Source organism: Gymnoscopelus microlampas (genome assembly GCF_963454915.1).
Source record: "Gymnoscopelus microlampas genome assembly, chromosome: 3".
In the NCBI taxonomy this organism is placed as follows: domain Eukaryota; kingdom Metazoa; phylum Chordata; class Actinopteri; order Myctophiformes; family Myctophidae; genus Gymnoscopelus; species Gymnoscopelus microlampas.
Window position 1 is genome coordinate 5,553,851 of NC_139940.1, and position 12,583 is coordinate 5,566,433.

The 12,583-nt window shown below is 42.2% G+C and overlaps 1 protein-coding gene across 2 annotated transcripts in view; it reads right to left on the bottom strand.

The window, feature by feature from the left end:
* The window catches only part of pogzb (pogo transposable element derived with ZNF domain b), a 71,311-nt gene that overhangs the window by 7,409 nt on the left and 51,319 nt on the right, over positions 1-12,583 (bottom strand). For both annotated transcript variants that reach the window (XM_084051798.1, XM_084051797.1), the window contains 9 exons: positions 10,632-11,038; positions 9,963-10,137; positions 8,440-8,801; positions 7,241-7,480; positions 5,693-6,112; positions 4,035-4,182; positions 3,185-3,221; positions 1,923-2,325; positions 33-308 (listed from right to left, as the gene is read on the bottom strand). In XM_084051798.1, the coding sequence (XP_083907924.1) occupies positions 33-308; positions 1,923-2,325; positions 3,185-3,221; positions 4,035-4,182; positions 5,693-6,112; positions 7,241-7,480; positions 8,440-8,801; positions 9,963-10,137; positions 10,632-11,038 (2,468 nt within the window). The remainder of the gene's footprint in view (positions 1-32; positions 309-1,922; positions 2,326-3,184; positions 3,222-4,034; positions 4,183-5,692; positions 6,113-7,240; positions 7,481-8,439; positions 8,802-9,962; positions 10,138-10,631; positions 11,039-12,583) is intronic.

Below are 12,583 nucleotides of genomic sequence, written 5' to 3' on the forward strand. Positions count from 1 at the left end.
AAGTATCAGTATCACCGTGTATGTATTTATACCTGCAGCATGAAGCCCAGCGCCCAGTCGTAGGAGATCCGGAAGGAGCTGCCGAAGCTGCCCTTCTTCCTCAGCACCGTGGCCTTCTGGAACAGGCTGCTCTCTGTGATGGGGGCCTGCTGCTCCCACATGGCCAGCACCCACTCCAACATGTCCACCTCCCCCTCAGACAGGGAGGCCTGCTTCTCCTGCTGCTGCTTCTCCTGCTGCTTCTGCTCACCGCTCTCCTGTTTCAGCTGCTTCCTCCGCTCCTTCAGCCAGGCCAGGATCATCTGTGGCTGTGTGAGGAGATAACAATGTTATTATTATTATCATTATACCAGTATCAGTCTACCTCACATGCGGCCCCCACCTTCACTTAATGCGACCCGCAGGTTATTATTGGAATACTGATATATTATTTCTTTCAGCTGTTACAATTCCAAACATGACCCGCTTTAATTACTTATAGGCTACATATTAGTAGCTTAATGAGTTAATTACTTATAAGCTACATATTAGTAGCTTAATGACTAGTATTAAAATGATATTCTCTTTTTTATGTCCAATGCATTTGTATTTAAGTTCATAAAGTTAATATAAGTATAACTAAATGCATTTGAAATTAAATAACAATGTTACTTTTCAGGATTCCAATTCAAAAATAGCAAAAATAGCAGATCTACAAGCTCAAAACGTGTCGCACTGTGACGCGTTTTGAGCTTGCAGATCTGCTACTTTCGGTACTTTTGTGTGACATAGAATGGCGAAGTAAGGCATTCGTTTTTGAAAAAAATGCCCGACATGATATGTAATGTGGCCCCCTGGAGTGAGTGTGGATATAGTGGCCCTCTCCATCATCAAAGTTGCATCACCCCTGGTCTTATGTGGATTATGCGGTCGACACGTGCTGACATTTTGCACCTTAGTACCATGTACAACGCACTGATTTTTGTCTTTTTATTGAGTTTTTTTTTAGCACCTTAACTAATGTCCATATGCTCACGCACCTTTATACCTTATCTCAGGTACTATGCGTAAATAAGTAGATAACTTACGGATAAAAAACAAACAAACTCTATTTGCAGAACTAACTGAAATCATATAGAAATGTCCTTATTTTTTTGTCTTTGTCGATATGCCATGTAAGCCTAATATTTAGGGTGATTATGAAATCTTATATTCCAATATTTGTTTTGCTGTACTAGTTTTAAGCCCCTTTGTTAAATACTGCTCTACTTCCTGAGCCACTGCCAGCTTGTAGACTACCTCAAATTACAAAGAAAACTGAAACTAACACTAAAACTAATAAAAACAAAACTAAAACTAAACCTTTACGACTAGCAAACCCGCTCTTTAAAAACAAATGAAAACTAAAATTAAATTGGAGCTAAAATATCCAAACAAAATAAAAACAAAAAGTGCCTAAACTCTACTAATAAGTGTTGATTTTGACAGCACATTTTGATTTAGTTTTAGTCAAAGTCTTTTGAATAAAAATCCATTTAGTTTTAGTCATATTTTAGTCTGAAATGTTTACATTTTTGTCTAGTTTTAGTTGACTAAATATCTTAAGATTTTAGTCGACTAAATCTACAGTTGATTTAGTCGACTATAATGTATTTTGGCGGTGCCTTGATGGCGCCATAATGGCTGATTTGCTGCGACGCGTTGTGAGCTTGTAGATCGGCTATTTTCAGAGCGCAAAACCCGAGCGCAACCAATCATAAAATGACTTGTCTTTTAGTTCTACTCCACTCGTCCCTCCCTAACATTCTAGTCTAGTTCTTATTTAGTTTTAGTCATCATAGCTTAGTTTTTAGTCCGTTTTAATTTAGTTTTCGTCAGTGAAAAAAGGTAGTCGACGAATATTTTTCGTCATAGTTTTAGTCGACGAAATCAACTCTACTAACCTGGGTGTTGAAGTCGGTGGAGGCCTGGCGCAGGCCGCCACACAGCGCCAACAGACAGATCCTCAGCTGGCGGGCGGACAGGGCGTCCTCCCTGAGCGGCGGAGGAGGAGACGACGACGGAGGTTCGTCGTATTCTCCTCCCTCTACGTCCGCTCTGAACTCCTCCGTCATGTCATGGTGGTCCACGGCCGCCGGGAGGAACCCCGGGATGTAGTCCCTTAGCTCCTCCTCCATCTTCTCCTCCTCCTCCTCCTCGTCTCCCGACGAGTCGATCTCCTCGATGGGAGCCATGGCCTCGTCGATTTCGTCGATGGGCGTGCTGTCGTCCAGCTCCGCCTTCCCGACGCCGAAGCAGTGCAACATGTCCCCTGGTATGTGCTCTGTGGAGAACTCCACCTGTCCACTGAGAGGGAACGTGATACAAACGGTGTTGATTTTGTCGACTAAAACTAGATAAAAAACAAATAAAAAATAAGCTATGATGACTAAAACTAAGACTAAAACTAAATATACTGAGAATTTCGTCAACAAATAAAAACTAGACTAAAATGTTAGTGAGGGACTAGTGGAGAAGAGATCCAGTAGAACTAAAAGATAAGTCATTTTATGTTTGGTTGCTCCGATGTTGCGCTCTGAAATAGCAGATCTACAAGCTCACACGACGCGTTGTGAGCTTGTAGATCTGCTATTTTCAGCATGCAACCAAGTGTAAAATCAGCCATTACGACGCCATCAAGGCACCGCCGAAATACATTTTAGTCGACTAAATCAACTGTAGATTTAGCCGACTATGATCTTATGATATTTAGTCAACTAAACTAGACTAACAGTAAAACATTTCAGATGACTAAAATATGACTAAAACTAAATGGAAATTGATTCAAAAGACTATGACTAAAACTGAAATTTGCTGTCAAAATCAACACTAGATACAAAGGAGATACGATCAAAACACCCGAATGTATGTACAATTACAACATTGACATGGACATTCTGCATAATGAGTACTCTCTACTTTTGGTACTTTAAGTACATTTTGATACCAATCATGTTGTACTTTCACTCAAGTACATTTTGTATTCTGGACTTGAGTGTGTGTGTGTGTGTGTGTGTGTGTGTGTGTGTGTGTGTGTGTGTGTGTGTGTGTGTGTGTGTGTGTGTGTGTGTGTGTGTGTGTGTGAGAGAGCACATACGTGCTGCTATCCCAATGTAGGTCTAAATATTGGAACCTGTCAGATACTGAATAGCTTTGAAAAGTTTACCTTATTTTGTCCTTGACAAATCCTATCTTTGTTGACCCTGTTGAAGACAGAAGGCAGCTTAGTTTAAAGGAGTAGTTCACCCAAAAAACGGCATATTTTCTACCAATTACTCACCCCATGAAGCCTTGAATTCATGGAGATTTCTTTTGTTTTTGTCGTATTCCTGAGCCAACTCAAATTATTGGCTCAGGAATGCGACAAAAACGAAAAAATCTCCATGAATTCAAGGCTTCATGGCAGTGTTGATTTCGTCGACTAAAACTATGACGAAAAATGTTGGTCGACTACCTTTTTTCACTGACAAAAACGAAATAAAAACGAAATAAAAATTAAGCTATGATGACTAAATATACTGACAATTTCGTCAACAAATAAAAACTACACTAAAATGTTTGGGAGGGACTCGAGAAGTAGAACTAAGACAAGTGATTTTATTCTTTGTTTGCCCTCTGGTGTTGCACTCTGAAGTGTAAAATAAGCCATTACGACGGCATCAAGGCACCGACAAAATACATTTTAGTCGACTAAATCAACAGTAGATTTAGTCGACTATAATCTTATGATAATTAGTCAACTAAAACTAGACATAAACAAACATTTCAGAACATCTATTTCAGATGACTAAAATATGACTAAAACTAAATGGAATTTTATTCAAAAGACTACTAAATAAAGAATTGCTGTAAAAATCAACACTGCTTCATGGGGTGTGCAATTGATAGAAAATAAGTATTTTTTTGGTGGTGAATTACTCCTTTTATACAGAAATTCCAAATGCTCTGCTGGTGCATCAGTAAAATAAAAACAATACACTTATAATATTCAGTGAGAGAAACATGAACGTACAGACCTTGTGTGAGCGGCGAGAGGCCATGGAACTCCCAGAAGCAGTGGCCCTGCTTACAGAGGTTGATCTGACACACGCCACAGCCGTACACGCTCTCACGCCGGATGTTCTTCTTCATGCAGTTCTTACAGCGTCTGGAGCTGAAGCTGACCTTCAAATACATTATTTAAAACAACAGATACATTTTAACCCATTCAATCCGGGAACGTGTCTGTGTCATTTTTAGATTTCTTTGAGCTATTCAAAAAATAGCAGATCTACAAGCTTGTAGATCTGCTATTTGTTTTGTGAAAATGTGTGCAAATCTTTGAATATACATATTTTTGAGTGGTGCCAACCACTCCTACAGTATATCTGGCTTTGTCCGTGTGTCCGTATGTATGTATGTATGTCTGTCCAATAAACAAACATTGATGACAACATCAATACGGGGGTCAATACGGGGCTCATCAAAGGCACCACTCACTTCACACAGGGTGTGATTTTTTAAGTTTTAAACCAGGGGTCTTCAACCTTTTCAGCTTGCGTCACTGAAGGTGTGCATTTCTGGATGAAGGATAACAACTTCTGCCTCCATGTATCTGTTCGCTAAAATATGGTGGATTCATGTTATGTTTGAAGACAAATTGACATTTTTGAAGAAAAAAAAATGGGAAAAAAAATAATATTGTTTAATCAAAAAACAATTTTGCGGGACCCCTGCTGTACCTCCGCGGACCCCCTGTTGAAGACCTCTGTTTTAAACTGTCAAATGTCTTCATTTTTCTGAAAAACTAGTGTTGCTATATCAGTGGTGCTCAAACTTTTTCTTGTTAAGGACCCCCAAAAGTATATGGATTTGGCCGCCGATCCCCATCAAAATATGTTGCTCAGGATTTCGTCTCTCTCTGGTGGAAACCTTATTATGTCCAAAATGTTACTTTTCAGGATTCAAATTGAAAAATAGCAAAAGTAGCAGATCTACAAGCTCAAAACGAGTCGCTTCGACCCACGTTTTGAGCTTGTAGATCTGCTGCTTTTGGTGCTTTTGTGTGACGCTGTAGTACGATCAAGTAGGGCGTTCATTTATTGAAAAAAAATACGGAGATAAGAGGTTTCTGCCCGGCAGCAACGATTTATTTGTGTTAATTTGTTAACACAAAAAAAAAAAGATCCAAAATAAAGATAGAATAACCGCTACGAAAATAATACATAGTAACGTCCCTATACTGCATTGGTTCTCAAAGTGGGGTCCGGGGACCCCCAGGGGTACTTGAGGGGGTTCCAGGGGGTCCCCAGCTAAATGATGGACAGGGACCAAATGGACCCTTATGGGTCTGTAACTCTGAGAGTGTACAAATGGAACCAAATGGACCCTAACGGGTCCATTTGGTTCCATTTGTACACTCTCAGAGTTAAATTAACATTGATTTTACAACATGAATGTGGGTCCCAGAGACATACATGCCATTAAATGGGGGGTCCGTAGCCCTAATACATGTCAAACTGGGGGGTCCTTGAAATTAAAACGGTTGAAAATCACTGCTAGAGAGCCGTAAAAATCTTCTCTTATGGGGAGTCCCTGGCTTATCTTTTCAAATGGGGGTCCGCGGTCTATCAAGTGTCTATTTGGGGGTCATTGGCACGAAAAGTTTGAGAACCACTAACGTCCCTATACTGACCTTCACGATGCGGTGCCGCTGTTTGAGCGGCTCCTCCTCGGACGCCCGGGCGCCCCCCCGGGCCACCCGGCCGCCGCCGGCCGCGAGGGGCTGCATGGACAGGGCCTCCTGGGAGGAGCCGAGCGGCGGAGCGAGAGGCTCGAAGGCCTTCTGGGCGCACTTGGCCAGCTGGTTGCCCAGGCGCTTGCGGAAGACGAGCTGGGAGAAGAGGCCGCCCTGCACCCAGGACGGCGGGTGGTCCTTGCGGCTCTCCCTCAGCAGGATGAAGGCGTTGACCACGCTCAGGTTCACCAGGAACCAGAAGAGGCGGCGCCAGTACTTGTCCTCCGGGACGCCCCCTAGTGGATTGCAGGCCAACAGCTGCTTGCAGATGTCCACCCCGCGCATGTTCTCCTGGAGCAGCCGGAACGCCATGGGTCTCTGGAGAAGAATAACGACGATAACGACTTAATCCAGATCAATTTACAGTAAGCAAGGACAACACGAGGTAATACATCAAATGCATAGAAATAGTAATCTAGGATCATAGGAAAACCAAGAACCTATCACCAGGGGTCTTCAACAGGGGGTCCCCAGAGTTATTACAGGGGGTCCGCCAAATCGTTGTGTGGTGGGGAACATTAGCCGAAAATAGCAGATCTACAAGCTCACAAGGCCTCGCAGTGCGAGAAGTACAGAGCCAACGGTCAAGTTGACTAAATATTGAGGGTTAACTATCAGAAAATATGACTCCAGCTATTCATGAAATCTATGAAAAAGTTGAACACAATTTTATACAATATGTAGTTGGGGTCTCTGCTTCATCTCTCTCTCAGCTAGGGGGTCCTTGGCCTGAAAAACGTTGAAGACCCCTTGTCTAAACAGTAAAATATATAAGAAAAACAATAATCTCTACATTGAAACATATACACACTATCGGATGCCAGGTCTACAAATGAACCTGTCATCTGCCTACATAACATGCTACCTAAATTACAATTTAGCCTTTGAAAGCTTGCAGGGTCATCAAGGCTAGGGCAAGTGCTGCGGGCTAAGGTGGAGTCTGACGAGGTGAGTCTTCAGATTACGGCGGAAGATCGGGAGCGAACAATAAAATAAAATAAACAATCAATCTATTAATTCATGGAACCTCTGTGTCTGTCCCGGGCATAACTTGGGCACCATTTCAACCGATTGACTTCAAACCTGCCATGTGTGTCGCCCATGAACCGCGCATGCTTTGTGCTGCGTTTTTGCACCAGTTGGAGAATGGTAGAAATAGCCTTTTCTACAAAGGTGTGGAAAAGGTACTCACATTTATTTTACTTAAGTACCAATACTGCAATATAGAAATACTCTGTTACAAGTAAAAGTCCAGAATTAAAAAAAATACATTAAGTAAAAGTACAAAAGTATTGGCAAAATGTACTTAAAGTACCAAAAGTAAAAGTGCTAAAATATTTGAAAATAGGAAATTGGAAACACTCAAGTAAAGTACAAATACCTAAAAGAATGTACTTAAGTAAATGTCCTTAGTTACTTTCCACCACTAGCCTTTTCTCCACTGACCTGGATGGGGTCCAGCTCTCCGGCTTTGGTCTGAGACCTCCTCCAGACCGTGTCGGCTCCGCCCGGTGTGGCGTTGGTGGACAGGCAGCCCATCTCCTTGGCGTCCCGCCAGCGCGTGGCCAGCAGGGGGCCGAACGCCCTCTGCAGGAAGTCCCCGGCCTTGTCCAGCCGCCCGTTGTCCCACAGCGGAGCGGGCAGGATGGGACTGGGGGGAGGGAACGAGCTGGAGGCATAGATGGCCTGATGCAATGGTGGTGGTGGGAAAAAGTACTCAGATGTTTTACTTTTTAGGTAAAAGTATTAATACTGCAATGTAGAAGTATAGTAAAAGTCCCGGAATTCAAAATTTACTTGAGTAAAAGTACAAAAGTATTGGTATCAAAATGTACTTAAAGTACCAAAAGTAAAAGTGTTAGAATGTTTGAAAATAGCAGATCTACAAGCTCACAACGCGTCGCGATGCGACGCGTTGTGGGCTTGTAGATCGGCTATTTTCAAATAGGCTAGGTATAAAATAGGGCTAAAGTGGTTAATGTACGTTTTATAATGTACTAACTTATATATGCGCTCTGAAAATAGACGTTCTACAAGACCACAACGCGTCGCAGAGCGGCGCGTTGTGAGCTTGTAGATCGGCTATTTTCAGCATGCAACCAAGTGTAAAATCAGCCATTATGACGCCGCCAAGGCACCGCCAACATACACTTTAGTCGACTAAATCAACTGTAGAGACTATAATCTTATGATATTTAGTCGACTAAAACTAGACAATAACAAAAACGTTTCAGATGACTAAAATATGACTAGAACTAAATGGAATTTGATTCGAAAGTTTGCTGTCAAAATCAACAATGCTTTGCCCCCACACACACTAACACTGTTTCCTAAACAATTATAATAATAATGTAAAATGATGATGTTTTAGTAATATTGTTCCTGCAGTTCTACATACTGCCATAAAGAAAAAAAAAAGTTTGTTTCTATGGATTAGTCACCCCATGGAGACTTGAATGAATGGATATTTTTTTATATTTTGTCGCATTCCTAAGCCAATAATTTGATGACCAGCAGTTCAGGTAGGCAGCGGTTCCGGTAGGCGACACAAAAGAGACTAAAATATGACTAAAAACTAAATGGAATTGTATTAAAAAAGACATTTGCCGTCAAAATCAACCCTGCTTTGCTCTTTTTCCTCCTACCTCGTCCAGGAGCTTGGCCATGAGGGGAGCGGAGGCCAGGGACTTGGCCAGGTACAGCTGGTGGTGCTTGTTCTCCAGGCCCTCCACCAGCTTGGGGACCACGCGGAAGCCCGTCTCCAGGCCCGCCTTCTCCCCCACCACCCCGCCCTGGATGGACACGCGGTGGCAGTAGCCCGACTTGGAGTCGCAGAGCAGCCAGATCTCGGGCTGGCTCCGGGGGTCGCTGGTCCCCGGCGGCCCTTTGATGGGCTGGGGCAGCAGGGCGCGGTCGATGGTCAGGCAGCAGCGGGGGCGGTAGATGGTCCACATGGCCGAGCCCAGCAGCTCCAGCATGGGTCTGAAGATGCAGAGCGGGTCGCCTTCTGTTGGCGTGGACGGTAACAAAAGCACTGCATTTAACCAATTAAGACCTGAGGTTCCGATTCTACAAAATGTCATCTACAACAGTTTTTTGAAAAAACCTATGTTACTATGTCAGTGGTTCTCAATCTTTTTCATGTCACGGACCCCCACAATTATAGGATTTGGCCGCTGACCCCCCCATCTCAAAATATTTTAAATAAGCAAAGATTTGAGTTACAAATGTTCACTTTAAAACAATATATATTCAAAGATTTGCACACATTTTCAAATTTTATCAAAAATAGCAGATCTACAAGTAGATCTGCTATTTTTGAATAGCCAAAGTGTAAAATAATGCTTTTTAGCTCAAATGAAAAAGTGACACAGATGCGTTCCAAGTCTCAATGGGTTAAGTACATTTTATCAGTATCGGATTAACTCAAGACCTATTTCTTCACTCTCACTTTTATTTGTTTTTTAAATCTCTGTGTTGTTATTCATGCCCTCACTGTTTTGCGATATGTATTTTTTTTATGTTGTTTTATGCTTTTGCTTTTCTTTTTTGCCTTATTGTTAAATTATTTGTACTTTCTTCTTGCTCTGTAAAGTACTTTGAACTGTCATGAAAGGTGCTACACAAATAAAATGTATTATTACTTTACTTTTGATTCCACTACATTTGTAGGAATTAGGATTAGGGTTATTTTATTTAAAAAATAGTGAAAATAGCAGATCTACAAACACTTGTATTTCTGCCTGTACAACAGTGGTTCCCAAACCTTTTAGCTTGAGTCCCAAAAGAGAAATTGTATGTCTCTCTGGGACCCAAACAAGTGAAAATAGCCGATCTACAAGCTCACAACGCATCGCAGGGAGACGCGTTGTGAGCTTCACTAGTTTTTATTTTTATTCTTGGAATTTGTTTCTCTGATTTTATTTATGAAATTCTTTAAAAATAAATAGATTTATCTTTTTTTATTAATACCAAATCTTGACTTGAAAGGGGATATTTACTCGCAACCCATAAAAATAGGTCTGCGATCCAAACTTGGGTCTCGACCCAGTGTTTGGGAACCAGTCCTGTACGACGTAAAATTAATTTGACCTAGCAACTTTCAAATCTTCCAAATCTACACTTTGACCCAGGCTGTGGGGTTGAGCACTAGAGTCAAACCACTGACCTTCAGTGCGTCCGCGGTACTTGTCCGTGGTTTCGCTGCCCATGCGGATGTTGGCGGCGATCTGTTTGAAGCGGTTGAAGCTCATGGCCCGGTAGAAGGTGTAGCCGTTGTCGTTGTGCGTCCACGACCAGTACTGGGAGAGGTCTGGCAGGTTCTTGGTGCCCATCAGGATCACCTACAGTACATGGATGTATATTTAAATATATATATATGTATGGATGTGTAAGTGAGCATCTGTATGTAGTATGGATATACACCTCTATTATCTTCTCCTTTTCATCTCTGTTGTATTCTGTTTACTTTATTTAGCTTTATTTTATTTTGTATTTCTTTATTTTTGTCTTTGGTTCGTTACCCCAATCCTTCTCAAACATTTTCACGTCAAGCACCCCCATGTTGAGATGTATTTGAGACCCCCAGTTGAAAAGACATTGTGCCAGGGACTCCCATAAGAGATGATTTGTCAACATTTGTCAACACATTGATCTGCTATTTTCAAAAGATTTTCATACTTAATGAGTACTTTTACTTTTGGTACTTTAAGTACATTTCGATGCCAATACTTTTGTACTTTTACTCAAGCACATTTTGAATTCCGAACTTTTACTTTAAAATTGAGTACTTTTTCCACCACTGACTGCTAAAATAAAAAAATAAAAAAAGAATCACCAGGCCGAGGAATCCCCTGATGTCATCGGCGGTGACGGGCACCCAGTCAGACGTGCCGCTGCCCCCTAGAGTGCCGCCCAGGTACTGGCAGGTCTTGGCGTGGGCGTTGGTCTCTGCGGCGACGAGCTCCACCAGGCTGTCGGGGAACAGCAGGGTGAAGTAGTCCACGGCGTCGGCGTTCTTGGGCAGGCCGTGGTGCGGCCCGCAGCCGTGGGTGAACTCGGCGGCGACGAATCCTGCTCCGAATCCTCCTCCTCCTCCTCCGACGGTCCTGAACGGTTCGGTCCAGTTGCGCGCCTGCAGCCACGCCGCGTCCGGCGTGTTCTCCACTTTCTGCCCAGAGCCGGGCCCAGCGCGCTGAGCCTGCTTGGCGGCCGCGTAGAAGTTCATGTCAGGTTCTACAAAGGCTGAGAGGATCAGAGACACGCAAAACATAGTCACTACAAAGCAGTGTTGATTTCGTCGACTAAAACTATGACGAAAAAGTTCCGTCGACTACCTTTTTTCACTTCCGAAAACTAAATAAAAACTAAATAAGAACAAAAGAAAAACTAAAGAAAAACTAAAGAAAAACAAAATAAAAACAAAATAAGAACAAAATAAAAACTAAATAAAAACTAAATAAAAACTAAATAAAAACTAAATAAAAACAAAATAAGAACTAAATAAAACTGAAATAAAAACTAAATAAAAACTAAATAAAAACAAAACAAAATAAGAACTAAATAAAAACTAAATAAAAACTAAATAAAAACTAAGCTATGATGACTAAAACTATGACTAAATATACTGACAATTTCGTCAACAAATTAAAACTAGACGTTTGGCAGGGACTAGTGGGGGGAGAGATCCACTGGAACTACGGTAAGACAAGTCATCATGGGTGCACGCGGGTGTCACAGACCGAAAATAGTTGTTCTACAAGCTCACAACGCGCGGCAGCGCGTTGTGAGCTTGTAGATCAACTATTTTCGGCATGCAGCTAAGTGAAAATCATAATCGATACCATCACGGAACCGCCAAAAATACATTTTAGTCGACTAAATCAACTGTAGATTTAGTCTGTGTAACAGTGTGAAAGGAGCACCCCACACACACACACTAGCGCTGTTTCCTAAACAATATGTACACACAATATGTACAATGATGATGTTTCAGTAATATTGTTCCTGGTGTTCTACATACCGCCAACCAGGTGAAGAAATCACAGATTGAGGCCTTAAAGGGATAGTTAACCCCAAAATCAATGGATTAGTCACCCCATGGAGACTTGCATTCACGGATATTTTTTTGTTTTTGTCGCGACAAAATGACAATTATCTCATATGCCACAGTCCCTCCAGGCTATGGGATGATAGCCTGGTAAACCCTCCCTCCAGGAATCTCATTTCCATTTGATTTCTGGAGTGAGTCTGGCCTGAACGCCCATTGTGGGGGTTTCTAGTGCATTACCAAATAACCAAGCCTATCAGCGTCGTCGGTCATCTTTCTGTGATTGACAGCGACAGTTGGCCAATTGAAGCCGAGTGCAGCCTGAGTGCAGCCGACAAAAGACGAACGGCAGCCATTGTTGTTGTGCGAGTGCCTTCACTTCTTACATTCGTTTTTAAAACGGTCTCAAACTTCGTTTTTGAGGCACGGAATTTACTATTAAGATATCGTTTGGATAGAATTTAGTTGTTTAACTTCATATATGTGGTCAATTAATCATGACAGAGCCTATTTAAAAATATAAATTTAGAGAACCGGCAGGGGCGGGGAGTGACACGCATGTATCTCAATAAGGCAACCTATTTTGGGCATGGCCGTCTCAAAAGTCCCGTTGCGTCACATAGTCTGGAGGTGGTAAAAATGCACTGCAATTGGCTGAAGGGGAAAAACGATCATTGGCTGAAGGGGTTGTCAGTCAACGGTATTACTCCCGCCCAACTCCAGCCCACAGCCAATATTGC